At 54.2% G+C, this 25,390-nt stretch overlaps 13 protein-coding genes across 13 annotated transcripts; 6 read left to right on the plus strand and 7 right to left on the minus strand.

The window, feature by feature from the left end:
- Positions 1 to 109: 109 nt before the first annotated feature.
- On the plus strand, positions 110 to 592 carry JCM15063_002131 (uncharacterized protein; the record flags this gene model as incomplete). The annotated part of the gene is made up of 1 exon (XM_076679519.1): positions 110 to 592. The coding sequence occupies one exon, from the start codon at positions 110 to 112 to the stop codon at positions 590 to 592; it is 483 nt and encodes a 160-aa protein (XP_076533427.1).
- A 1,616-nt stretch (positions 593 to 2,208) lies between these two features.
- On the plus strand, positions 2,209 to 3,162 carry JCM15063_002132 (uncharacterized protein; the record flags this gene model as incomplete). Its single annotated transcript, XM_076679520.1, has 1 exon — positions 2,209 to 3,162. The coding sequence occupies one exon, from the start codon at positions 2,209 to 2,211 to the stop codon at positions 3,160 to 3,162; it is 954 nt and encodes a 317-aa protein (XP_076533428.1).
- A 199-nt stretch (positions 3,163 to 3,361) lies between these two features.
- JCM15063_002133 (glutathione S-transferase family protein) lies at positions 3,362 to 4,285 on the minus strand (the record flags this gene model as incomplete). Its single annotated transcript, XM_076679521.1, has 4 exons — positions 3,362 to 3,608; positions 3,682 to 3,821; positions 3,877 to 3,979; positions 4,044 to 4,285. The coding sequence occupies 4 exons, from the start codon at positions 4,283 to 4,285 to the stop codon at positions 3,362 to 3,364; spliced, it is 732 nt and encodes a 243-aa protein (XP_076533429.1).
- A 512-nt stretch (positions 4,286 to 4,797) lies between these two features.
- Positions 4,798 to 5,742, minus strand: JCM15063_002134 (uncharacterized protein; the record flags this gene model as incomplete). Its single annotated transcript, XM_076679522.1, has 3 exons — positions 4,798 to 5,041; positions 5,109 to 5,270; positions 5,501 to 5,742. 3 exons carry the CDS (start codon positions 5,740 to 5,742, stop codon positions 4,798 to 4,800), a joined length of 648 nt encoding a protein of 215 aa, XP_076533430.1.
- Positions 5,743 to 6,149: 407 nt separating this feature from the next.
- JCM15063_002135 (asparaginase) lies at positions 6,150 to 7,953 on the minus strand (the record flags this gene model as incomplete). Its single annotated transcript, XM_076679523.1, has 10 exons — positions 6,150 to 6,292; positions 6,362 to 6,472; positions 6,539 to 6,613; positions 6,701 to 6,869; positions 6,934 to 7,003; positions 7,070 to 7,237; positions 7,309 to 7,314; positions 7,380 to 7,561; positions 7,643 to 7,695; positions 7,770 to 7,953. 10 exons carry the CDS (start codon positions 7,951 to 7,953, stop codon positions 6,150 to 6,152), a joined length of 1,161 nt encoding a protein of 386 aa, XP_076533431.1.
- A 1,535-nt stretch (positions 7,954 to 9,488) lies between these two features.
- Positions 9,489 to 11,122, minus strand: JCM15063_002136 (asparaginase; the record flags this gene model as incomplete). The annotated part of the gene is made up of 8 exons (XM_076679524.1): positions 9,489 to 9,814; positions 9,877 to 10,045; positions 10,121 to 10,190; positions 10,254 to 10,421; positions 10,489 to 10,494; positions 10,575 to 10,657; positions 10,716 to 10,867; positions 10,939 to 11,122. The coding sequence occupies 8 exons, from the start codon at positions 11,120 to 11,122 to the stop codon at positions 9,489 to 9,491; spliced, it is 1,158 nt and encodes a 385-aa protein (XP_076533432.1).
- Positions 11,123 to 11,800: 678 nt separating this feature from the next.
- JCM15063_002137 (hemolysin III family protein) lies at positions 11,801 to 13,993 on the minus strand (the record flags this gene model as incomplete). The annotated part of the gene is made up of 5 exons (XM_076679525.1): positions 11,801 to 12,000; positions 12,062 to 12,149; positions 12,221 to 12,355; positions 12,418 to 12,717; positions 12,779 to 13,993. 5 exons carry the CDS (start codon positions 13,991 to 13,993, stop codon positions 11,801 to 11,803), a joined length of 1,938 nt encoding a protein of 645 aa, XP_076533433.1.
- A 1,452-nt stretch (positions 13,994 to 15,445) lies between these two features.
- LPD1 (dihydrolipoyl dehydrogenase) lies at positions 15,446 to 17,873 on the plus strand (the record flags this gene model as incomplete). Its single annotated transcript, XM_076679526.1, has 11 exons — positions 15,446 to 15,472; positions 15,566 to 15,662; positions 15,937 to 15,986; positions 16,068 to 16,203; positions 16,268 to 16,836; positions 16,899 to 17,181; positions 17,261 to 17,351; positions 17,422 to 17,503; positions 17,562 to 17,687; positions 17,770 to 17,794; positions 17,860 to 17,873. The coding sequence occupies 11 exons, from the start codon at positions 15,446 to 15,448 to the stop codon at positions 17,871 to 17,873; spliced, it is 1,500 nt and encodes a 499-aa protein (XP_076533434.1).
- A 267-nt stretch (positions 17,874 to 18,140) lies between these two features.
- JCM15063_002139 (uncharacterized protein) lies at positions 18,141 to 19,267 on the plus strand (the record flags this gene model as incomplete). The annotated part of the gene is made up of 5 exons (XM_076679527.1): positions 18,141 to 18,143; positions 18,206 to 18,355; positions 18,429 to 18,618; positions 18,687 to 18,779; positions 18,852 to 19,267. 5 exons carry the CDS (start codon positions 18,141 to 18,143, stop codon positions 19,265 to 19,267), a joined length of 852 nt encoding a protein of 283 aa, XP_076533435.1.
- A 1,434-nt stretch (positions 19,268 to 20,701) lies between these two features.
- NAS2 (Nas2p) lies at positions 20,702 to 21,484 on the minus strand (the record flags this gene model as incomplete). The annotated part of the gene is made up of 3 exons (XM_076679528.1): positions 20,702 to 20,726; positions 20,801 to 21,000; positions 21,071 to 21,484. The coding sequence occupies 3 exons, from the start codon at positions 21,482 to 21,484 to the stop codon at positions 20,702 to 20,704; spliced, it is 639 nt and encodes a 212-aa protein (XP_076533436.1).
- Positions 21,485 to 21,610: 126 nt separating this feature from the next.
- Positions 21,611 to 22,942, plus strand: CAF16 (putative ATP-binding cassette family ATPase CAF16; the record flags this gene model as incomplete). Its single annotated transcript, XM_076679529.1, has 7 exons — positions 21,611 to 21,764; positions 21,863 to 21,973; positions 22,034 to 22,091; positions 22,152 to 22,208; positions 22,275 to 22,383; positions 22,444 to 22,859; positions 22,924 to 22,942. 7 exons carry the CDS (start codon positions 21,611 to 21,613, stop codon positions 22,940 to 22,942), a joined length of 924 nt encoding a protein of 307 aa, XP_076533437.1.
- A 234-nt stretch (positions 22,943 to 23,176) lies between these two features.
- Positions 23,177 to 24,243, minus strand: TIF6 (translation initiation factor 6; the record flags this gene model as incomplete). The annotated part of the gene is made up of 5 exons (XM_076679530.1): positions 23,177 to 23,310; positions 23,375 to 23,429; positions 23,490 to 24,002; positions 24,071 to 24,096; positions 24,234 to 24,243. 5 exons carry the CDS (start codon positions 24,241 to 24,243, stop codon positions 23,177 to 23,179), a joined length of 738 nt encoding a protein of 245 aa, XP_076533438.1.
- Positions 24,244 to 24,537: 294 nt separating this feature from the next.
- Positions 24,538 to 25,138, plus strand: TIM9 (protein transporter TIM9; the record flags this gene model as incomplete). The annotated part of the gene is made up of 6 exons (XM_076679531.1): positions 24,538 to 24,603; positions 24,670 to 24,765; positions 24,824 to 24,873; positions 24,945 to 24,956; positions 25,022 to 25,045; positions 25,111 to 25,138. 6 exons carry the CDS (start codon positions 24,538 to 24,540, stop codon positions 25,136 to 25,138), a joined length of 276 nt encoding a protein of 91 aa, XP_076533439.1.
- Positions 25,139 to 25,390: the final 252 nt, after the last annotated feature.

Here is a 25,390-nt window from a genome sequence, read left to right on the forward strand (position 1 = left end):
ATCTATCGTGAGCGAGACTTGCATCTTGAGCGGAAAGAGGAAAGAGAGCTGATCTTGACAACCCCAAGTCTGCGCTGGGATTGTTGTCGTTCTGCTGTTCGGCGCAGCGATGTTCGTGTACCACACCCGTTTCGCGACAAGCGAGTCGAACGTCACAGACTCCAACCTGCCTGAACCGTCGGCCGAGAACGACCGAGCTGCGTCCTTTGCTCGAGCACCTGACGCTGCAGCGCACACAACATCTTCGTCTCTCGCCGGACCAAGCGAATCTCGAACGAAATCTGAGCCCGAAGACTCAGAAGGAGCGAATGCGTCTGCCTCGTCTTTGACTCCGACCTCGACAGACTCCGTTGCGAAAGGCAAGAACAACGCGCCATCCGGATACGACCAGGTCACACTCGCCGGCACGTTTGTCGATACTGCCTCGTATGCAGTGGCGACTGGGTCAGCGGGATACGTAGGAGACGAACTTGCGAACGCAGACATGACGAAACTACAGAAGGAACCAAACAACAAACTCGCGCAAGACAAGCAAGGCAAGATTTGGATCGGCGACGGTTCGTACTGCTTTTTCAGCAAATCGAGTACTTAGGGATGACGTATAATTTATCTGGGAACAGTGACGTTCTATGCTGCAGGAAAAGGTGGAACCGGCAGTTGTGGCACAAACCTTTACGTGAGATTTCCGATTTGTCTCCCACACACTCGCTGTGTGGCGGCCCCGCTATGCCTTGACCTTGCTCATTCTCTGCTTTCATATCTCTAGGACGGTCAAGACCTGTATTTTGCAGCCATGTCGGTCCAGGATCTCGTTTGTTTCCCTCGTTTCTTCTTTTCGTTCTGTTTTCCTGAGCACGTCCTGATCAGATCAGGGTTCGTCCGTTTCATGTGATCAGATGGGTTCAGCGAGTCCGGCACCATTCTGCTACTCGTGTATATCGTTACAGAACGTCAAAGACCCTTCAAAGACGATTACAGCGATCGTAGCAGACTCGTGTCCAGCGTACGTACCTCTTTTTCTGCTTTGTCTCGCCCGCGCTCTTGGTCTCTCTCCAATTGCGGCCCGTTGCTGCTATTTGGCGGGTCTCGGGATGTGGGGGACTGTACGATTCGAGTCGAATTGATCGTGCTCATACATCGAATGATCTCCCCCTTCCCCCTCGATCACGATGCAACAGGTGTACTCTTGCGCATGTCGACCTCGAACAGAAAGCATTTTTCGCTTTGGGCGCGACCGTCGACATGGGAGTCCTCACAGTTGCATGGTATGTGTCATTCTTTCTGTTCCCGGGGTCTGCTCGAAAATGACATCGCTCGCATGAACGCACTTGCTTATGCAAAAATCTGTCCTGTATGACGCAGGTCGTTCATAGATTGTCCGGAAGGGTGGTCGAAAGAAGCGATGGAAGCGATCTCGGATGATGTGTACGAAGCGGTCAAGTCGCGATGAAACGGTTTGCCTTTACCAACTCGAGCTATAGGACTTGTCATCTGATTACAGCACTCAGGTCATTCGTGGTTTCGAGTTAGGACAGGCAGCGAGACTTGCATGTCAAGAGTGGTGATCTAGCTGTGAGGACGACAGTGATTTGCCCACTATCAAGCTGCTCTGACTGTGATGGGGCTCGAATCATGAATGGTGTCTACAGTACAGTAGTACTGTAGAGAGGGTACGAGAGTGAGACATGAGAAGGCCTAGAGTCCGAGGACGGTTCAGGTTCTAGAACCTCGGCCCCGCCTTTAGCGCTCGAGACCCGAAGCCACGCCGCAAAGTGTACGTGGCTGCAGTCTTTCGGACCCGGCTGCTACAGATTCACGGTCCAGACGTCACCCAAACTTGGGGCACTTTGCCGAGTTGACTGCGGCGTCCAGTTCGACGTTCTCTTCTAGAATCTTTCACTTTGCATGATCGCGCATGGGCGCAATCTCGTTTTCGCTCAGACGCTCTCGAAGCGAGTTCCCGAACGTTCGCTCGCCACAGCAGCACTCTAAACTGTCTCCAAAACGGGGAAGAACCTCGTTATTTACTCCGCTCTCGACTACCGGCCGATTCTCTCGCAATCTTTGCCGGCTGCGCCTCTACGTTCTCCTCCTCGCTCTTGCTGGACCATCTCGACGCCAGTTCCTTACCGACTCAACTTCAGTCCTGCATTGAGCGCCTCGAGGTGAATCCGACTCTAGTGATAACCGGCACGTCCTCTCGCAAACATGAACTCGGAATGCTGCGGGCCGCCTCCATTTGGCCGTCCGAGTATCTCGCTCCCTTCGACGCCGAGCCTGGTCGACTCGCCGCTCTTCCCACCACCACCTCGAGCTTCAAGCCCGCGATCGTTTTTACCCGTGCGCTCTCGGGCCTCGTATCCGTTCACCCTGCCGCCGCCTCCCCATCAGATCATACCGCCTGTCCCAGTGTTGTGCCTCGAGAACAGACAAGTTCTCGAGCCGGAAGTGTATGCGGAAGCGTATGAGATGCTGCGCCAGAAGTGGGAATGCAGGGAACACGAGATGATCCAAGCGCACGAGCCGATCAAGAAACGACAACGATCACGAGGAACGAGTCCGATTGCACCTTGGCCTAGTCGCAGGAGGTCCATCATCGACAGCTCGGAGGAGGGGAAAGACGAGCAAGAGACTGAAGAGACCGCCCACCTTGAGAACGGACCTCGGCGATTGAAGCGCTCGAAGCCCAGTCGTGACAATCTCGTGACGTTCTTCGACAATCCACCTCCTGCCTCCTCGACTTGCTTCGACGAAGACGGATTCCGCAAACCCTCGCTCCCAACTCCTGGCCGCTCCCGCTCGCTGTCTCCTCGCGGGACCGCATCGTCATCGTCGGGCCCTGCTTCGATGCCACTCATATCGCGCAAGCGTTCCGTCTCGCAACCATGTCATTCGCCGCCTCTACCTCGTTCGACCTCGATTTCGCAATCTCGACTCGATCAGCTCGCAGCCGCAGCGACCGCATCTTCGTTTCCTGCATCTCGCTCTGCTCCCCAGCTCGCTCAGCTCGTCCCGTCACCATCTGCTCGCAGTGCGGCACTCCTGAATGTTGTACAGTCGTTTGAAGCCGTGCTGGCATGTCGTGCTGAAGGATGGAGGAGGTTGGCGAATCGCAAATCGAGTTGGACAGGACCCCTTGCGCCCTCGCCGTCTCAAATCTGAATGGGTTTTCTCGCATTCTTTCGATTTATTTCTGTAACTTGTTGTTCTGATACCTGGCTCTTCAATTCATCTTTCTCCATTACCAAGTCTCTGTGACAGAGAGAGTCGATACTGCGAGCGGCCCCTACTCAGCCGAGCTCTCGACGTTGGGGGTAACGTGCGCTGAGAACGAGTCTTGTTTCGGATGCATGGAATCTATCTACAGCTTGTTTGTGAGATGCTTGAGCTCCGGAAGCTGGGCGCCATCGGCGTAAGCCTTCTTGAAAGAGTCCCTCTCTTGCCACCTCTTCCAGAAGTACTCGAGGTACTCGAACCGTTCGGTCAAGTCGGTGTCCATCACTCGGAATTTCGAGAATGCGATCGCGACGCATAGCGTAATGTCTGCAAAGGTCGGTTCGTTGCCACCGAGGATCCATTTGCGACCGTCCGAGAGGTGCTTGTCGAGCCTACACCAAGGTTATTGTTAGCTGCACACTCCTGGAACGCTACCTCGTCGAAAGCCGAGCACTCGAGACTCACATGCCAGCGGTTGCGATCGCCTCGCGTCGGCAGTGTCGGCCCCATTCCTCATTCTTGACGAGTTCGAGTTTGTGACCCAGTCCTTGGTGCAACACGTGGAATGCAACCGTCAAACGGTACATGAGATGAACCCAGATGCGCTGGTCCCATTGCTGGTCGAGCCTGAGAAATTCACATCGAAGGTCAGACTCTGACCTGTGTTCGTGATTCATCCGAAGCAGGACAGAGATCGACTTGCGCTTGTTCTTGGACTGATTCACCCAAGATCTTGCGTCCACGGAACGTGTTGTCGAGGTACCTGTAAAAGTTTATGATCGTCGCATCAGCTTCCACTGATGAAACCGAAGGGACCAGGGGCTTACCTCGCGATAGCGACAGCTTCCGAGAGATTCGTGCCGTCAGGCAAGACGAGGGCCGGGGTCTCGCCGTAAGGGTTCACCTTCAAGTGTCTCCAACCTCGCTGTTCACCAACAGGGGTCATGTCGAGCACTTTTTCGTCGAGTTGGTCTGCGATCCCTTTCTCATGCGCCAACAACCGGATGCGTTGAGGGTTGACAAACACGGCTGGCGAGGTGTAAATCACGAGTTTCTGATCTTGCGACATTTGGGCTCAGCTGTGCTGAATGCGATCGGCGATGTGTGTGATGGAAAGACAAAGAAGAAGATGAGATGGCAAGAGACGGGAACAAGGTCAGTGAGGATTGCTGATCAAGCGGATGACCAAGACGAAGCTGACGAAGCCGAGATGGGGAGAGTTTGTCATCCGAAGCGGGGAACGCTCGGTCCCTCGAGAGAACCGCAGAATACCTGTGACCGGAACTGATGAGCGCACTGCTTCGACGCCGCGTTGCGGTACGCAAGCAGAATAGAGCAAGACCTGGCGTCGTCGGCTAGTAGAAGTGTTGACATGGCACATATCAGTCCAACGAAACCACCAACGCTAAACTCTTTGCAATGTCAAGGTTGAGTGCCCATCGCCGAAATCGCAGCAGGACAGCGCTTGGTGATCACATCGGCCTTTACGTAAGCTGGACTGGTGTCGATATTGGCGACGATCGAGACGAAACCAGGCTGAAAAGCGACACCAAACTGCTGCATTCGCATCACTGAGACTGCCTACTTGTTGACAAGATGCTTGAGCTCGTCAAGCATACCGCCATCCTTGTACGCCTGCTTGAACGAGTCCCGCTCCTGCCACCGCTTCCAGAAATGCTCGAGGTGCTCGAACCGTTCGGTCAAGTCGGTCTGCATGGTAGGGAACTTGGAGAACGCGATCGCGGTACACAAGGTGATGTCTGCGAATGTCGGATCATTGCCGCCGAGGATCCAGTTGCGTCCATCAGAGAGATGCCGGTCCAGCCTGCTCGAGGTGATCTCGAATGAGCTTTTCACTCCTCGAATATGATCTTTAGCGCAAGTAGGCTCACATGCCAGCCGTAGCAATCGCCTCGCGACGACAGTGTCGACCCCAGTCTTCGTTGATTACGAGTTCGAGCTTGTGACCCAACCCTTCGTGCAAGACGTGGAAAGCGGTCGTCAAACGGTACAAGAGATGAACAAAGATGCGCTGGTCCCATTGTTGATCGAGCCTGTAAGAGCATTCCAAGACGAACTTCACTGCATCAGAATCAGACTTGTCGTGTTGTAAGGTGGTAAAACGGGGAGGAGAGGGAGAGAAAGCAACTTGCGCTTGGTCAAGAGCGGATTCTCCCATAATCTTGCGCCCCGGGTACGAGTTATCGAGATACCTGAATCTCACTGTTTCAGTTCCTTGCACGAATCTGACTGAACGGGAACGTTCGATAGACAAAGAGCTCACCTTGCAATCGCGGTAGATTCTGAAATATTGGTGCCGTCGGGCAAGACCAGCGCTGGTGTTTCTCCCCACGGGTTCACTTTCAAATGTCTCCAGCTCCTTTGTTCACCTCCGGGAGTCATGTCGAGTACTTTCTCATCGATTTCATTTGCGATTCCTTTCTCGTGCGCGAACAGTCGGACGCGTTGTGGGTTCGGGAATGCCGAAGGCGAAGTATAGACGACGAGTTTCTGGCCTTGTGACATCTTGGTCGCTTGTCGAGGAGCTGACAGGGTGAAGGAGAGAGAAGAAGGGGGAGAGGCTTCACAGTGGGGAAAATTAATATTGCAATTCCCCACCGCGGAACGCCCTGGATTGAGGGGAAACGATTCACGAAACGCTTCTCCCGAGGAGGTCATGGAAGAAGTCGCGCTGCATCGACGCAGCGCATGGACCTCGGTCAAAAGAAGATCAGCGCAACATGCTCGTGCGCTCTCGGATCCTGCTCGAGCGAGAGAAGCAGTCTTGAAGCCGACTACGTAAAGATCAGTCGTGAAAGACCAGAGTCTAGATATTCCAGGATATCCGGTGCGCGAAGTCTACGGGGAAAAAAAGTTCAGAATGCTATGCGAGGGGTATTATCCGACGGAGGAATGAAGGAAGCGCGATGAGATTAGAACTGATGAAGGTATGTGTCGAGGGGTTCTTCAAATGCAGATCGGATCTCCTTGTTCGACTTGTTGAGCGCAAGGAGAACTTGGAGCATGCGGCGTGCCTTGACCGGGTTGAGCGAACCACTCGCGATGAGCTCGGTAGCTGAAACATCAAACAGCTCCGCGTCAGTCTACATCTGCAATGACTTGAGCGATGCTGGAGATGGCGTACAGTTTCCTTGAGGAACAACGAAGCCGTTGTTGATCTTGGACGAGCGAACGACGGGAATACCCTGGGCGAGGACAGCGTCCAGGTAAGGTTTGCCGGCATCGGTCATCGAGCCTGTGGGCGCGAATGTCAGCCTTCAAACTCGTTTTGCCTGCATAGTCGGAACATCGCAAGATTTACCAGCTCCGGTTCCAGCGATGATGAGTCCCTTGGCACCCGAAGCGATCGAAGCGTTGACGAGGTGCCAGTCAGATCCTGCCCGCCCGTGGAAACGATAGAGCAAGACGAGTTAGCCGGGTCGCACAAGTAAAGCAAAGGAGGATAGCACATTGCGAAACTTACCCTGGTACCCATAGAAGATTTCGACTTGAGGAAGCTTGTCGACGGAGGAGACGTCAAAGGTCTTCTTGGCGAGAGGCTGAACGGCGGGGTAGTGGTAGACAGGCTCGATCGAGAGGAGGTGACCGAGGAAACCGAATTCGGGCGAGGTGAAGGTGTCGACAGTATTTTGCTGCGATACACGCGCAAGGGTCAGCGACGCCTCCTTACTGGCGTTCGGTATGGCCCGTAATTACCTCGTTCTTCTGGCAGTAGTGAGCAGAGCAAATGCGGTCGTTGAGGACAATCAGAGCACCTCGGTCGCGACTACAATGTTGAACCGATCAGCAACTCGACCTTTCTAGCTGCAGGGCTTCTCGAGAGTGCACTTACCTAGCAGGAGCAACAGCAGTGCGAGCGGCAGAGAGAAGGTTGTTGGGTCCATCGGCCGAGATTGCGGTCGAGGGACGCATAGAACCGACCACCACGACGGGCTTGCTGCAGTTGACAGTCACATCGAGGAGGAAAGCAGTTTCTTCGAGCGTATCGGAGCCGTGGGTACTGTTAGATGGATGTTAGTGAACGTGGATGAGCATACAGACAAAGGTCGAGGGGCGTTCTTGAGAACGTACATCAAGCTACGAGAAGAGGACATCGGTCAGTCGATTGCAGAAGTAGAATCGAGGAAGTTACGTGGGCTTACACAGCATCGTATTGAGCGTCTTGTCCGCAGAGGGCTTGGTTCGAGAGTTTCGAAAGACCGAGGGCAATCTCATCGGTGAGGGATTCACTGCCGACATTGCTGTACTGGATACCATCAATCTGCGCAGTTTTGAGCAGCTCGGGAACGGCGTCGATGAGAGTATCAATCTTGACGACACCAGGCTGGAGCGAGCAAACATGCGAAAGAAGCTCAAAATCAGCCGATTCGCGGTAAAAAGTCGAATCAATCCTTTCTTCACTCACCGTGTAGGCAGTCGAGTCGGTCTCACTCGCAGACTGTCCAGCAATGGTTCCACCTGATGATCGACCGACGGGCGTCAGCCAACTACCACACGAACTCTTGGGCAAGTGGGGCAGGAAGGTCGCTCACCAGTCGCGACGATGAGAAGCTTCGGAAGGTTGTCGTAGGTCGAGTTGCCTCGAGGAGACCTGTACGTGACGTTAAAAGGAGTCGTGTCACGCGAGACGAGGGTCGGGAGCGTCGAAGGAGCAACGAGAGGAGCTGCGAGGGCTGAGCCCGCAAGAGCGAGAGTCGAGAGGACGAAGGGGAGCATGACGGATGCGACTCGGGACAGGATACACGAATAAAGAGAAGCAAGCGTGAAGAGAGAGCAAGAGTGAGTCGTCGAGAGAAAAAAACAAGACGGTCGGATCCGTCCGAAGCTTGATGCCGGGGAAAAAGTCGAATTCTCGATTCGATCACATCCGCGAACAAGTCACGTTACTTTTGCCGTTTGTTTGGAGCAGGAACCCCAGAATATATTTCTGTAGCTTCAAGCTAGCTAGCGAAGAGAAAAAAAAACCGTGCCAAGTGTTCGGCAGTCGAGGATGAAACTTTGTTTGCCGAGTCAAGCGAGAGTCTCGGCGAGATGCAAGTCCCCCCACGACAACGTGTGCGACGTCGATCACGACCTGGTGGGAGTGAAAGGGTCACATGCACGTCTGTCGTTGCATTCGAGGGTCTTCGGTACCGTCTTGCGCGAACATCGGAGAGTGGTGCGCGTATTGAGCTGTGCGAGTCGTGCCAAGCAGGCGATGAAAAGTTGCGAGGTACACGCGCGAGGGGCATTCGGCAGCGGAGTAGCGTCCTCCTCACTGCATAAATAGCTGATCGCGAGCTGGGGAACCAGGATTTGGTCGCTCAAGTAATGAGCTAGATGATGACTGAATTGGAACCGCGAGGGCTCTGCCTAGCTCGAACGTGCCGGAAATCCTCCAGCGGGAAACGGACGGATAACCGCGTTGAGCATTGTAGGATTGAAGCGCTCGGCGGTAGCATCCAAGACCGCCGCGTCGGTGAAAATGGGCGAATTAGAAGCGCAGCAGGTCAACGGCCGAAAGTCGACAACTTAGAGGTCGGGTGTGATTCGCTCGTAGGGATCGAGTCACGCTGCCGGACTGTTTTGAGATGCGATACGGGGCTACGCGCAGCCAGCGTGGTGGTGGGCGGGAGACGCAAGTCGAGAACGGCGGCTAATCGCGTCGATAGACGAATTGCGGTTCAAACACAGCACGCGAGCCTAATCCGAGCATGTCTTGATGAAGATACATGTCGTAGGAAGGATCTGCCGCAATCTCAGCCGTTCAACAGACGTGGTTGAGCGGCGATAAGGGTTTCCAACTTGACGGATTGCCCTCGCGGTCCTTGATGCACGAAGATCGCATAAAGAGTGAGTCAAATCAGCGAGACATGGCGGTCGGAGTCGTGACAAGCCGATGAGGTCGGGCGAAGAGTCGAAAGAAATGAGAGATGGGCAAAGTTCGGGAAGCAAGAGAGTGAATTCGAAAGCGGCGAGCCGCGGAAACAAAGTTCAAACTCTCCGAGCCATTCGGCGCCGGTTTCGCATCTGGAGAGGCAACTCGATATACAGCAGTACTTACAGTGCAAAAGCTCTGGGCTTTTGAGGCCTTTGTCGTGAAGATCCGAACACCAAGTGCGCACGAGCACTCTCTCGGCACTTTCATTTCGAAACCCTTTGCGCAACGAGCCATAATTTCTGCTGTATATTTCCCAAGATAACGATCCCATGAGCCCTCAAGAAATTGATATTGAAGCCGTTGGAGAAGCGACCGAAACGATAGTCTAATTCTAGTATTGAGTGAGGTAGGTTGCAAGGGGCTCTTCGAATGCGGCCCGGATCTCCTTCTCACTCTTGCCGAGCGCAAGAAGGACTTGCAACATGCGACGAGCTTTGACCGGGTTCAACACGCCCGCCGCGATCGTCGTAGAATTCGCCGCGGGAACGACAAACCCGTTGTTGATTTTCGTGCTTGTGACGATCGGTACTCCCGAGTTTGCGACCGCATCGATTAGCGGTTGACCCGCGTCCGAGAGAGATCCAGCACCAGTTCCAGCCGTAACGATGCCTTTTGCTCCTGCCGCGACTGAAGCATTGACAAGATGAAAGTCTGAACCTGTTTTCGCTCGACATGACGAATCAGCAACTTGTCGGTTGACGAAACGGCATGAGACTTACCCTGGAAGCCATAGATGATCTCGACTTGAGGGAATTCAGTCACTTTTGAAATGTCGTACGTCTTTTTGAACACGGGTTGCGACGGAGGGTAGTGGTAGAACGGCTCGACGCTGAGCAGGTGACCGAGGAACCCAAATTCGGGCGCTTCAAACGTGTCGAGCGTGTTTGCCTGACATTATGACAGTCGGTCACCGCTTTTAGCTGCAGGCACGAGCTTGTGAGAGAAAGTGATAACAGCACTAACCTCGGTCTTTTGACAATAGAATGCAGAGCAGATGCGGTCATTCATGACGATCAAAGCTCCACGGTCACGACTGAGACCACCAGAAGAACGTCAGTCGCGTCTTTTATGCGAATAGAAATATCCAGGCACTGACCTGGCGGGAGCAACGGCGGTGCGAGCAGCCGACAACAAGTTGTTGGGTCCATCGGCAGAGATCGCAGTCGAAGGGCGCATGGCTCCGACAACGACAACAGGAGCACTGCAATTGACCGTAATGTCCATCAAAAACGCGGTCTCTTCAAGCGTGTCGGTACCGTGAGTACTGCAAATCATCGAGGTATGCGTTCAGCAACGATTCCCTGTTTTGAAACGTCTTGTCTGCGACTCACATGACACTGTGAAAGGCGAGTTCAATCGAGATCAACGATGATAAGCGCACGAGCCCCTTTTCGGTTCGGAAATATCTGACACTCACACTGCATCGTAAGGAGGGTTCTCTCCGCAGAGGGCCTTGTTAGCGAGCTTGCTGATGTTGAGTGCGATCGCATCGGTGAGAGACTATCAGCAAGAAACAGGTTAGTACATGAACAGGAGTGAGCCAGGAAGGGCCACGCACATTCGAGCCGACATTCGAGACTTGAACACCATCGATCTGTGCCGTCGTGAGAAGCTCGGGCACTGCTTCAACCAAGGCGGCAACTCCAATTGCCCCAGCGGTGTACGCAGTCGAGTCGGTGTTGCTCTTGGATGATCCGGCGATCGTGCCACCTGTCGAATTTAGTCGACAAAGAATGTCAGCCTTGCGATCCACTGTAGAGGAGACACCTGTAGGACTTTACCGGTAGCCATGATCAATAGCTTTGGGAGCTTCTCGTAGGTCGAGTTCCTAGGAGAAGAGTAGGTTACATTGAACGTCGAATCGGCACGTTTGGCCAGGGTCGGAAACGAAGGAGCGACAACGGGTACAGCCGACACCGACGAACAGGCAAAGGCGAGAGCGGCAGCGAGCGTGAGAGGTAACATCTCGGATGGCGGTGCGGGCGAAACGTTCGATAGATAGATGCAGAAGAAAGAACCAGGGCAAGCTGAAAGAAGAATGCAACCGTCGGATGAAGCGGAAGGTCGCGATAAGACGAAAGATAGCGAGACGGCCTATTGTAAATACATGCGGTGCTGCCTGAGCTTCGCCAAGCAATCCGCGTGTCGGAAGTGATCGAAGAAAGCAAACAGAAACCAGAAGAAGAAGCAGACGAAGAAGAAGAAGAAGAACAGAGACAGAAGAATAGGGACAATGAGGAAGCGATCCGAGCACGAAGAACACTCGTCTCATACTCTCATTGATGGAGCTTCCGAAGTCGACCATAGCGCTGTAGGCATTGACAGGTCGGACCGTCGAACGCTCTTCAGGATGCTTATCGCGGAATCGCACAGTGAAGAAAATGTCTTTCCTGTTTTTACGTACACGATTGCGGAGAACGCGATTCCGAACGAGGTCTCGTATTGCTAGATTCAGCATCTATCATGTCTAAGGCAAAATAGGCAGGTATACAAGATAGGCGAGAGGAACGAAAAAGAAAGGAAAAAACTTAGAAGAGATGTATCCGAAAGACCTTTATCTAAACAATGGCGACCAATCACAAAAAGACACCGACACGATCTATACTGGACGTACACGATTTATACAAGGGAAACAGACTCGCGTCATGGGACTGGCAGGTGCACCTCAGTTGACCAGATCGACATTGCTCGCCAGTGCAACCACACGGCGATCACGATCGCAATGTGCCACAGGTTGTGCGAGGAACCCCAGTTCCAATGCCCCGGAGCGCAGCATTCGGGAAATTGATGGGCGTAAAAGATGAGGCCGACTAGATAGGCCAGCACGCTTGGAATCGCTGGACCTGATGTGACAGCCGAGGATCAGCATGGGCGAGGGTCTCAAATAACAAAAAGAGAGCGCACTGAAGAAGGTGAGAGTGTCGGAAGCTCCGTAAAGCAAAGCACGATGCGTCACGGGTGCGACGGCCGATGCAGCGAGAGCGACAAAGAACTGAATGCCGCTCCCGAAATCAGCTTTTCCGATAGGCTAGAAAAGGACAGAGAGAAATACGATGGACGTACAGCGATGCGGTAGGCCTTGTATTCGCGCTGATTGAACCAAGCCGACCATGGAACTATCATTCCCGTAACGCCGATCACGGACGAGAAGATCATGTAGCCCATCGCAAGGTTCGCTTGTTCGTAGAAGCCGTAGTACTGCAAAGGGCATCGAGTCAGCTCAAGAAGACGTTTCGAGGAAAAGAACACCGACGGATTACCTCGGCAGCCATCACGCTCGCAGCGATCAACCCGCTGATTCCAACATAGTCGAGGCAAGCAGCACCTTGGAACCAAGTCGAAGTCGCGCAACCGGCCAGGAGGTGCCAAGTTGCCGAGCTCAGGAGACACTTCATGCCAGCAGCGACAAAGAGAATGGCGATGGCGGTGTCACCCGGGTGAGCGGCGACTTCGGCAAGGGGCGAAGACGAGGCGGCATAGGACGGAGTCGTCGTGAGATAGTAGACGAGGAGGCAGACGAGAGACAGGAACCCGAGGAAATGAGACTGGATGTTGACGGTCTGCATGCATTTGTAACCGTTAGATTCTGATCGAATTCGGCTCGAAAGAGAATAGTAGTACCTCGTTGTGCCACTCCCAAGCAGACCTCAGTAGCGTGCCCCATTGCTCTATCGGAATGTAGCGGTATCCGGAAATGATAAACTCGTTATTGCGCCACTCGTGGGGCAACTCTTCGTACTGAAGCAACCTCGTCTTGCCAATCTCGAGCGCTCGGTGGTACATCTTCTTTGCTTCGTCGAACGCATGACTTGATTGGTCCTTGACGTACGCCGAGAGCTCGGCAGCACCATCAGAGAGATGGTGGAGACCGGCTTGAAGTGATTCGGCGGTCTCGTCTTTGAGCACGCGAGCGGCGCCTCGTATCCGAGTCGATTCGGTAGAGAAGTACGAGCGCAGTTCAGCGAAATCGGGTACAGGCGACGGCATCGGAGGTAGCGAACGGAAGAACGAGGTCATGCCAATCGGCGAGGAAGGATCCGAAGGAGTCTGCGATGTCAGCGACGCAAGCACGTCCTTGAGTGAACGCAGCTCGTTCGTCACGCGCAAGAGGAGTGCGTTTGCGGAGGAAGCGGCCGTGTCGAAGCGAGGGAGCGATGGCAGCGGGTGGTCTACGAGGAACTGGTCGAGCGCTTCCCTTGCTTCTTCAGACAGCTGAAAGCGAATGATGGAGCCGGAAGAAGGAGCAGCGAGGTCATCGGATAGCGAAGGGAGTTCGGCGCGAATGTCGGACAAGAACGAAGTTGCAGATTGGATGAATTGTTCGAGCGAGCTGATCTCGGCGCGCACCTCTTCTTGAACCGTCGATGCTGCGGACTCGTACACGTCGGAATGCTCACGAGCCTCGTGCAAACTTGCACTTTCGCTGGTACTGTCGTCTGAATCATCGTGGTCGTTTTCCTTTTCGTTGCTCTCGTGCTCGTCTTCGTTCAATGACTCGTGCGAGATGTGTAGCAATTCCGCCTCTGCCTCTCCCTCCTCGACGTACTCCCTCAACGCGTTCAAGCCGCGTTCTGCGTCTTCGACCTTGCCGATGAGGAAGTCTCGGATCGAGAGGAAGCTCGCGGGCAAGTCGAGCGATCTCAGCAGCGTCGAGCCGTAAAAGTCCAACGAGCCTCGTTCGGGTAGAGAAGAGTTGTAGTGCTGGTAGGACGAGCTGTGCAGCGAATACGATCGACGGCGAGAAGCGAAATCGGATGCGGTCGCTACCGGACACGAGTCGGTGCGGGCATTCGAAGGTCTACGAGGTCGTCGCTGGCGCACAGTAGATGCGGTCATCGTGCCAAGGCCACTACAGTCGATTCCGAACAAGATCCGTCAGCAATAAACACGATGGCTTCCCGTTGTCCTAGCCGGCGATCGTCCGCTCACATGGAAAGCAAGACTTCTTGCGTCGAGTGTCGACAGGCTGAGGCAGTCTTGCAGACAGACTCGGCGGTGTTGCCGTTGTGACCAGTGTCGACACTGTTCGTTCTCGGTTCTAGCGCTTCTATTGTTGATCTGTTCGTTCCTTGCGACCGCCGATGACTTTTTCAGGGTGTGTGATTGTAGTCGTAGAGTCGACTAGGGTCGGGGCGACAGGAGGATGTCGTTCGGCAACTTTTAGCGCGCCGTGAGCCGAGGCTCGACCACGCGCGGGTTTCCTCTGACGTTTCTCTGTTCTTCCAACCGCGTCAGACGTGTCTGAAAGCTTTTTTCATACACTCAGCTGACTTGGAGCGCTCAGCTTGCTGCGTCCGGCATTCTGACTGCTGCCCTCTTGACGGATTGCCATCTCGCAACACTCTGATGCTTCGCAGCTGCCCGGCCGTGTTCGCTCGACACCATCTTTGATCTATCGACGTTCTAGAATTGCAGGGCAGCGTGCATCATGGCCGACGACTAGATTGTTCTTACGGGCGCCGGCGACATCGAACCCAACCCTGGGACCTGGAGACGGCGAAACAGACGCGCGGCGGCATCCCGGAAAAGCTCACGACGAACAGACCAGCGTATTCTCGATGAGAATCGAATGTTAGTGCACGATACTACGAACGACGTGATCGACATCGAGCCGGAGCACGGCCGAAGCGCGATCCTTTCCTCCGTTCGCTGCCAGCACGATACGAACGCATTCCGAAACCTTCGAGATTACTCGCCTCGTAGGGTCGACAAGGTCTCCTGGTCCGAGTCGCCGGAGTCGGTGCAGAGATCCGAGTTTCACGCTCGCTTTTCCACAAACCAGCTACTCTCTTCGGCATCTCACGACCCATCTCGGCTTACTCTGATACATCAGCATATCGTCTGTAAGTCTGGTCTCGGACCTTTACGTTCTCGAGGTGGGAACGCAAGCAGGACGAGCTTCCCATTCGCGATGTTGCGCTCTTCGTCTCGCCTCACCCTCGCTTCAGTTCTGAGCGCACTCTCGCTCGAGCGACAAGATGCAGAACACGACTCGAAATTCGAAGGTGGGGCGAGGCGATCTTTCAGAGCGGTGTCGTGGGCCGCTGCGCCATGTTCGCAAGCGAGCCGCGGTCCGGTCGGCGGGTTGAGTAGGCAACAAAGACGAGTTCCTCCCACGCGCATTTTCCGGTTCAGTATGGATCATGCAATGTCACCGTCACAAGCTTGCGTGAGAGCGCGAGTGCGAGTTGTCCGCGGGTTAAAGTTCGAGGCGACGCGGACTCGCCTGTTCCGACCTTCTCCACTTCGCCCGTCTCTCCTCCCGTCCCTCCCTCTTCTCCCCCCATCATGTTGTCGCTCGCGTCTTCGTCCCGTGTAGGTGCTCTCTCGCGCAGGGTGTTTCTCTCGCAGAGTGGCGCTGACTCACGATTCCGGTTGGTGTCGCCGTTTTCGACCGGCAATCGACAGACTCTCGCTCGCTCGACCCTCTCCCGACGAGCAGTCGGTGCCTACCGAGGTCTCGCCACTGCCCAGGACCCTTACGATGTCGTCGTCATTGGTGGAGGTCAGTTTACAAGCTGTCTTTGCTTGATCAACTTGTCGTCGCGAGCGAGTGGCCACCGCGTTCACGTGGCTGCACGCGTACTCTCGCTGAGCCCATGCTGACCCTCTTGCTTGACCAACCCCCTCCCTGTATCCTGCTGTGTGTCGAACGCGGACGCGTCTCGTTTCCCCTCGTTGCGAATTCCCCCCAACGTCCGGCTTCCCGCTCCTCCCGCACACACTCCTCACTACGATACCGCTGCTTCGTGCTTGTATTCGCGATCGACACTTTGCAGGACCCGGAGGTTACGTCGCCGCAATCAAGGCTGCCCAACTTGGTCTCAAGGTGAGAGCTATCCTCTCCCTGTACCCTTTTCCGGCAATGGCTGATCACAGTTCTTGTTTGTCTCTCTGTGTGTTCAAATAGACTGCGTGTGTTGAGAAGCGTGGATCGCTCGGAGGAACGTGCCTCAACGTTGGATGCATCCCGTCCAAGGCCATGTTGAACAACTCGCACATCTACCACCAAACCCTGCACGACACCAAGGCCCGTGGTATCGATGGTAGGTTACAACTAGACGGTTTTACCCGAGCGAGACAGGAAACTGACAAGAGAGAAATTTATAGTCGGAGATGTCAAACTCAACTTGCCCGTCATGCTCAAGGCCAAGGAAAAGTCGGTCAGCGCGTTGACGGGAGGTGTCGAGTACCTCTTGAAGAAGAACAAGGTCGACTACATCAAGGGAGAGGCTTCGTTTGCGTCGGCGAACCAGATCGACGTCGCGTTGCTCGAGGGTGGTCAGACCCAACTCGAGACCAAGAACACGATCATCGCGACCGGATCCGAAGTGACGCCGTTCCCCGGTATCGAGATTGACGAGAAGCAGATCGTGTCGTCGACCGGTGTCCTCGAGCTCGAGAAGGTGCCCGAGAAGCTCGTCGTGATCGGTGCCGGTATCATCGGACTCGAGATGGGTTCCGTGTGGTCGCGATTGGGTGCCAACGTCGAAGTCGTCGAATTCATGGGTGCGATCGGAGGTGCCGGCATGGACGCCGAAGTCGCGAAGAACTTCCAAAAGATCCTCGGCAAGCAAGGACTCAAGTTCTCGCTCAACACCAAGGTCATCTCGGCCGAGAAGAAGGACGGCAAGGTGCACATTGAGGTCGAGGGCGCCAAGAACGGCAAGAAGTCGACCGTGAGTTTCCACTTTCGAGCAGTGCCGATTCGGCTCGGAACTAAAGCTGGAGTGTGTTTCAGATCGAGGCGGATGTTGTCCTCGTCGCGATCGGTCGCCGACCGGTTACCAAGGGACTCAACCTCGAGAAGATCGGAGTCGAGGTTGACAACCGGGGTCGCATCGTAATCGACTCGGAGTTCAACACGTCGGCCAAGGGCGTCAAGTGCATCGGCGATGTCACGTTCGGACCCATGTTGGCGCACAAGGCCGAGGAGGAAGGTATCGCCGCGGTCGAGTACATCCACTCTGGATTCGGTCACGTTTCGTACGGTGCGATCCCGTCGGTCGTGTACACTCACCCTGGTCAGTCTCTCTTTGCGAGCTCACATCTCGACCAGCGAAACGATTCGTTCCTTACAACCGCTGTCGTGATGTACTGCAGAGGTCGCATGGGTCGGCAAGACCGAGGAGGACTGCAAAGCCGAGGGTATTGAGTACCGCGTCGGAAACTTCCCCATGGTTGCCAACTCTCGGTACGGATTTCGTCCCTTATCTTCGCGTGTCTCGGATCCGAGCTGTGCTGACTCGATGTAATCCCCACAGAGCAAAGACCAACAACGACACGGACGGTTTCGTCAAGGTGCTCACCGAGAAGCACACGGACAAGGTTCTCGGTTGCCACATTGTACGAATCTCTGACTCCTGCCATAACTGTCTGATCACTGACAAACTCGATGTGATAGATCTCTTCGGTTGCGGGTGAATTGATCGGAGAGGCTACGCTCGCGCTCGAGTACGGTGCCTCGTCCGAGGACGTTGCCCGAACTTGCCACGCTCACCCTACCGTCTCGGAGGCGGTCAAGGAGGCTGTGAGTCTTTTCTGAATGCCCTTTCAGCTCTTCTCGACATAATACATTGCTGACTTCTGTCCCTGGTTTCCTTGCCGACCAGTTCCTCGCCGCTTCCTCGGGCAAGGGTAAGCGCACTCTCTCTTTTGGACGGGTGTCTGATCAGAAGCTGACTTGTCTTCATTTCTTACAGCCATCAACGCCTAAGACCCTTCATCATTCCTCTCTGTCTTTTCTTTCCCTCTCTCTTCCAACCCCCTCTCGTCTCTCTTGGTTCCTTTTTCTAGACTCATTGTTCAAACCTGGGGAGTGGATTCACTATGAATGTGGACGAATGCAACAAACGAATATCCTGTGCAGCTTAATTGTCTCGAAGAGTGCTGCGGATTTGGAGAGAGCGTGTTATCAATATTAGCCTGACCCGTTCTCCCTTTTGTTCTTCCCTCTCGCTCATCCCATCCGACTTAGAACATCATGGTGAGTTGACACTTTGGATCTACTGGCAGTGCTGCCAGGTGTACTGATCGTGGCGCATGTAGACAACCCCTACTACGACCGAATACACCGTCATCGTCAGCAACCTCGCCGCGACCACCTCGCGCGAGACGCTCGAACACTTCTTTTCGTTCTGCGGCAAGATCTCGTCGATCGAACTCGAAGCCGGTCAAGCCAAAGTTCACTTCCTCAAGGTGAGAGCTACTCGAAAACCGATGACGCGCATCTTGGATACGAGGCGGTGCTCACTCCTCTCTCTCGTAATAGGAATCGGCAGCGAAAACTGCACAAATGTTGAATGGAGGTGTACTCGATCACGAGACCATCTCGGTCACTTCAAACGACACGGCTGCTCCTAAACTCGCCAACATCAAACCCAACTCGCCTTCGACCTCGGTCCCTACTGCTGAATCGACTAGTGACGCAGAGAAGCACCACGACGAGATTGATCAGGAGGGTACGCCTTGCTTGACTCTTGTCTACTCGACCACTCAAAGAGGAGCCTGACCCGGTGATTGGAAACAGACAAACCTCGTACGGCGATTGTCGCGGAATTGCTCGGTTCTGGCTACCACCTTTCGGACCAAGTTGTTCACAAGGCGATCGAAGCCGACACTCGTGAGTTTCGTCACTCACCTTTGATGAAGCGCAAAAGTTTTGACTCGCTCGTCTTTTTCGGTCCACCCGCAGAGTACGGCATCAGTGCTCGATTCTTGCCCTGGTTCAACACGCTCGCGTCGAAAGTGACGCAAACGGCTCAACCTCACGTCGAGCGCGCGACCCAAAAAGTCAAAGAAGTCGACGAGAAGCAAGGCTTGTCCCTGAAAGCGAAAGCTTCGTACATCATCGGATCCAAGTACTACACGGCCGCGCTCAACAGTCCCGTCGGATCGAAAGTGCAACAGTTCTACACGACCGCAGCGAAGCAAGTTCACGAGGTGCACGAGGAAGCGCTCAGGATCGCCGAATCGAAAAAGGGCGAGAAATTGAGTGGAACTGCTCAGAGTCACGACAGTCCAATCTCGTCGAGTGGAACGGTCACTGGATCGAGCTCGGATCTCAAGGGGAAAGAGGTCGAGAGGCCCTTGGAAACAACCTCGGCTTAGAAGATAATACCCCCCCTCCCATGTTTTATAGTCTCGCTCCGTTTCTCTTCTTGTGGAAATAAAAGACTCGATCAGTACAATTCGGACTGCTCCTGGGTACGGGAGAAGGGATTCGAAGGAGGCAAAGACATGCAAGACGGCTTGTTCAGTTGCTTTCTGCTGTGATGCCTCCCTCGCAACCCGTTCCTTATGCTCCTCACGCTGATATCTCCTTCTCTCTCGCCTAGCAAGTAGTTGCCTTGACCAAAATTTGCATCGTACAGGGTTTCGACAACATTGCGCTAAGAAAGGTTTGAACCAACCGCTTCTCGTGGGCTGACGCTTCGAGACTTCTGCGCGAATCCGCTCGAAAGGTCTAGTAAGACGCTGTGTTCGACTCGGCTCGGGCGAGCCATTCGACATACGCGCGATCGAACCAGTTCTAGATTCATTTCGCATTTGCGAGGAAGAAAATGCGGCTTATGCATGACAGGACATCCTCTGATTTATGAGCCCAGTCACTTCCCAGGCGACAGGTCTCTCCACAACCCTTCGAACCAACATCCAGAGAGCTAGCCTCCCGAGGCCAACTTTGAAATTCGCTTCTTTCGATTCAAGCTCAATTGAGCGCTTGACCCGTCTTCCTTTTTTTCACGTTTCCAGAGAGTATCGTTCAAAGCAAGCTCGTCTCTTGCTCACTTTGAGCGAGATTGCGACTGCCGCATACCACCCATCTCAGATCAAGAGTCAAGAGTGAAAACGACTGACTTTTGCAAACCGCGAAAACCCAACAGCTTTGACAATAATGAAAGAGTGCAAACTTTCCGGTCACAAGGGTACGGCTTGGTCTGATGATTACAACATGGTCGTCACGAAAAGGTAAAGAAGACAGATCGAAAGGGGGGAAAGACCTAGAATGAAAGACAGGAACAAAAGCGTCAGTACAGTGAGCTCGAGAAAATGTGTGATGAGTGATGATCCCGCTCAGTTTAGATCAAGTTTTGACCCTCCCCTTGTTTAAAACAAGGTCAAGAATCAAATCCCTCATTGACAAAACCTCCTCTTGATAGAAGAGCCACACTCGTCCCTAGCCATTTCTCCCGTTCCCGTCTCATCCGCAGATATCCCCTCTCTCCCTCTGTGTAGGCAGCGGGAGAAACCTCAAGCGTTTCGCCCCCGTACTCATTCGAGACTGGAGAGCGGTTTCGAGGTGACGAGACCAGAACCCTTTCTCAGAAGAAAGACGAGGTTGAAACGTATGCAACGCCTCCCGCGCGCTAAGCAGAGAAAAAGGCATCGACGTTTCGAAGGATCCATGAGAAATTTGAAGCGGGAAGGTGGTCTCTTTCTCCAGAGGTGATTTTTTGACAACCCGGTTGTAAAGCGGTGAAGGTCTAGAGGTGTCGTTTTCGTCTTCATCGCGAGACGAGACTGGGAGAGACAGATCTTACGAGATCAGGGATAGGGTACAATGTGACATCTGGTCAGAGGGAATGCAGAATTAGCTCGATCAAGCTCTCTTGCCCGCACAAGAATCGAGCTAGGGAGACCCACCCTAGCAGTCCGCGTCCGCCCCATCCACTCTGGGGTACGAGCCTCAACACGTGCCGTTTCTGATCTCGAGTTCTCTCGATCACGACCGGCAGAGGTTTCCCTTCGGACGCCGTGACGAGTTGACCGACCCGAGTCAAGTTCTCGTGGTTTGTACAATCGATCGAAGAGATCGAGATGATCATATCATCAGCTTCGAGTCCCTGCAAGATTCACATCCGAGGTTAGCTGGGCTCGAGGAGAGACAAGAGAGGTGAGAGGGAATAGAATTACGGCGGTTTGAGCGGGACTGTCGGCAGCGACCGAATTGACCTTGGCAAACGGAAGCAGTGGTTCTCTCGTGCTTGGCTCGGTCCGAGCAGCAGCTTCCGTCGAGGAGAGTGCGTGTTGGACGAGACGACCGAGGTCGAGTTCGACTTGTTTCAGGTCGTTCGAGAGTCGGATGATCTGCACGCGCGCCGTCCGGACCGCTGCGACGTCAATGTCGGATCGGGGAAAGCCTTGCGGGTCGACGAGCGGGGTCGACATGGTTGAATTCGAGTTGGACGCCAAGGTCGAGTAATGCACCGCAAGCACCTCGTTCAGCGCCGATCGACGCTCCAGGACGCGCTCGAGCTCTGGATTCGATCCATTGCGACTCGGCACGGAAGGGGTCGAGGTTGAAGGGAGATGCAAGTCTCGGATCATCGCCGTCGGCTATCGGCGAAAGTGGTTGCGTCGTAAATTCCAGACGTAAATTGGTTCAACTTTCGGCGATCGTCGACCCCCTCTCCTTCGTCTACCTCTTTTTTGCATCGCATCCCTTTGTACGACATGGCATCTCAGCAGGACCTTGCACTCCAGGTCGAACAGCTGCAGTTTGCATACCAGCAACTCAACTCGCAACCTCCGAAACTCGTGCTTCCCAACGTCGATCTCAACTTGCCTCGAGGCAGTCGCTGCATCCTCGTCGGCGCAAACGGTGCAGGTCAGTGGACGACGTATCTCGTACTCGAGAATGACTACAGTGAAATCGCATGACGCTAATGAGCTCGACTGCGGGCGGTGCTGGTACATGCCTGTCAGGCAAATCCACCTTGTTGCAGATCCTCGCCGGCAAGAAGCTCACTCGCAGTGGCGCCAAAGTACTCGGACAAGACGTCTTCTTCAACACGCCCAAGGGAGTCACGTACCTGGGTAAAGCATTCTCTCACTCCCCTTGCGTCCTTTTCTGCTCACGTTCGGTTGCATCTATAGGCACGGAGTGGGCGGCAAACCCCGTCGTGAGATCCGACCTCAAGGTTTCCCACTTTTTGCAAGTTTCAAGGGTCTTCTAATGAACAGATTGCCATACTGACATGTTTTCGATCTGCAGAGACTCTGTCGGTGGCTATCGACACAAAGAACGTAGGAACAAGCTCCTCGATATCATGTATGGTTTGCTCGCGCTGTCTCTTCTTTGAGAAATCACGACTCGAACCTCGCTCTTGTACCGCAGGGACGTCGATCTCGATTGGAGGATGCACCAAGTCTCGGATGGAGAACGTCGACGAGTCCAGATTGTTTCAGGTTTGATGGAACCGTGGGACATGTTGCTTCTCGATGAGGTGAATTATCTTTCATCTCGGAATGAACCCAATTCGAAACCAACAGTTGCATGTTTCCAGGTCACGGTCGACTTGGACGTACTGGTTCGAAGCAAATTGCTGCAGTTCCTAGTCGAGGAGACTCAACAACGAGGATCGACCATCTTGTACGCGACCCACATCTTTGACGGACTCGACAGTTTCCCGACTCACTTGTGTCACCTGCAACTCGGATCGACGATCCCTCCCTCGCCGTTGCCGTGGCCTCTCCCGAACAACTCTGATTTGCCCGAGGAGGGACAAGTTCCGGATCACGTCCGGGACCGCATGCAGCGGGAAGACCGCAGTGGCAGTAGGATGCTTGAGTTGTGCCTGTACTGGCTAGAGTCGGACAAGAAAGCTCGGATCGAACGCGAGGTGCAAGAGACCGGAGGTCAACGACGAGGCGCACAATCGGGATCGGGTCAAGAACGCGACTCGGAACGGTTCTACAAACAGTGCGTCTAGTTTTTCCTCTCCCTTCGTCAAGCTATTTCTGATGGGGTTTTATGCTTTTCCCAGGTATGACTATTCTCACTGAGAATCCTAGACGTATCTTCCCCGAGTAGAAAATAGTTTGTTGTGGTGATCAACTCACCTACTGTATCAAATAGAAAACCCTGCATTTTTCAACAGCGCCGATCTGAGGGAATCGCTCTCTCGGGTTGAGAATTGTAACGGTACAAGTTTGCAAGGTGCGAGGTGGGAATACGCTCGCGGGTAGTAGCAACAAAGACGAGGTTTCTCTAGAGTGATAAAAAACACGAGCGGCCATCTATGCGAATCCTTCGACAAGAGTGTCGCGCATGCCGGCAATCCGGGACGTATCTTGACCTCCAAGTTTGAACGCGGCTTCAATGACACTGATCTCGGTCGCAGTCGTGTCGAGTCCAGTGAAAGATGCCCAGTCTGTCGACAAGGATAGTCAGGAACTGTCGTTTGAGAGCAAGAGGCAAGAGACTTAGAGACTGACCGTTGACAATCATACCCGCACCAATCACGTCCGAACCACGGTTGACGGTTCCGGCCTGAGAAGCAACAATGTTGAGGATATCGGAAAAAGAGAGAGAGGCGAGGGGACAACTCACGACGAGAGGCACTTGGAGCAGACTACTCAACTCGTCCTGATCTTGAACCGAAGTTTTCGGGTGCACAAGCGCGCCCTGGTTCGAGAGGCGGCAGTAACTGCCGACGAGGACGTTGTCGGCGATCGTTTGACGGAACACCTCGACCTTGAGGACGTCGGCGATGATCTCTTCGGTCTCGCGGTCAATGTCGGGGTGCACGAGCGCGACGTAGTCGTTGCACGCGATGATGTTGCCGAGGGCAGACAGTCGCTCCTCGATGCGCTGGATCGCGACCGAGTCGGGCAGCGAGTTGCGCAAGTGTTGCAGTTCCTGGTCGGTCGTGGTCGAGGGCACGAGGAGGCCGTGGCGGTTGCCGACGACCAGTCGACCGATGATGCGGGTGCCGCCGATCGAGGTCTGGACGACGGGGATCACGTCTCCGAGTTCGGCCTCGAACGTCGAGTAAAAGTTGGTCGATCCGGACGAGACGGACGACAGGCAGTAGCTGTTGGTGAGCGAAGCAAACACTCCGATCTGTGGCAAGAGTGGGCCGTCAGCATCTTGCGAGTACCGTCGCGACGCCAACATGATCTAATACTCACCTCGGAAGAGTTCTCGAATCGACAACCTGCAGGATCACACGAGGAATGAGGTCAGCGAGAGTTCGAGAGACGAGTGCGTAACCAGGCCCGGCACGCAGCGAGGACGAGCCGCAGCGACCTGGAGGATGCGCGCAAGCAGCGAGAGAGCAGAACTCGAGCTTACGGACAGCCATGGCAGAGCAAGCGAGAGCGTGGAGAGGGGTGGAGGGAAGGGAGAGAAACCGAAAGATTTCAACGCGGCGATCAAGAATCAGTCAGATCCACTCTCCTTCCATCTCCTGACTCGGAAAGACCGTCACGGTCAGTCCCGTTCCCATCTGACCGCAGCCTCGTCGAGTCGGGGCCGCGTCCGCGAGCCGGGCCTCGGCATGCTGGGCTCGTTTGATGCTCGTGATCGACTCGACTCGACGCTCGACTCGACCGCACTAGCGACTGACCTCGTCCTCTATGCGATCACAGTCACCGATATGGACGCCTCTGGAATGAACCCTGCCACCGCCGCCGCTTTCGAGGGCATGATGCAACAGAAGCAGGTACTTGCCTCTCTCCCTCTCTCGGGTCTCCTCTGCCAGTCTACTCACACGTTGCCCACTCTCCAGATGAAGGACTTTATGGCGCTGTACCAGAACCTCGTCGAGCGATGCTTCAACAACTGCTGCAACGACTTTACCTCGAAAGCCCTCTCGTCGAAAGAGGTACAGTCTCGACTACTATCCAGAGTAGACGGATTCATTGATGCAGATCGTTACACAGGAGTACTGCGTCAACACGTGTGCCGACAAGTTCTTGAAGCACTCTGAGCGGTGAGCAATCTTCGACATGTTGGCTGCCTCGAACACACACTAATTCCGACTCGCTGCTTGCTTCCATACAGTGTCGGTCTCCGGTACGAGCATGCACTTCAATCCTCCAGGTAGATCTCCGTGCTGACAATGTATTCTCTTGCGACAGATTCTCGGAAGCCAACGCCGAAATGTATGCAATTCTCATTCTCCTCTTTCTAGCCGATGGTTCAAAGCTGACAAGTGAATCTCAAACAGGATGGCGAAAGCTCAGCAGCGATCATAGATAGATTCCCTTTCCTTCCTCTGTCATTTGTGCAAACCTCCTGTTTTGAGGCGGTATCACCACTCTGCTTCTCCACTGTACAAACAATACCTTTGAGGCATCAAGCCTTTGCAATCACCGCATCCTTCTACTGTCTTTTCTCTGCAAAAGTGCGGCCGAAAACTCAACCTTCTGACAACTTGGTCTCGTTCGAGTCAGTCGATTCTGGCGCTCTTTGCGTCTTTTTGCACGCAACGCGAATCACTGGTCAGA

Source organism: Sporobolomyces koalae (genome assembly GCF_050403365.1).
Source record: "Sporobolomyces koalae JCM15063 DNA, S_koalae_JCM15063T_v1_ctg23, whole genome shotgun sequence".
NCBI lineage: Eukaryota > Fungi > Basidiomycota > Microbotryomycetes > Sporidiobolales > Sporidiobolaceae > Sporobolomyces > Sporobolomyces koalae.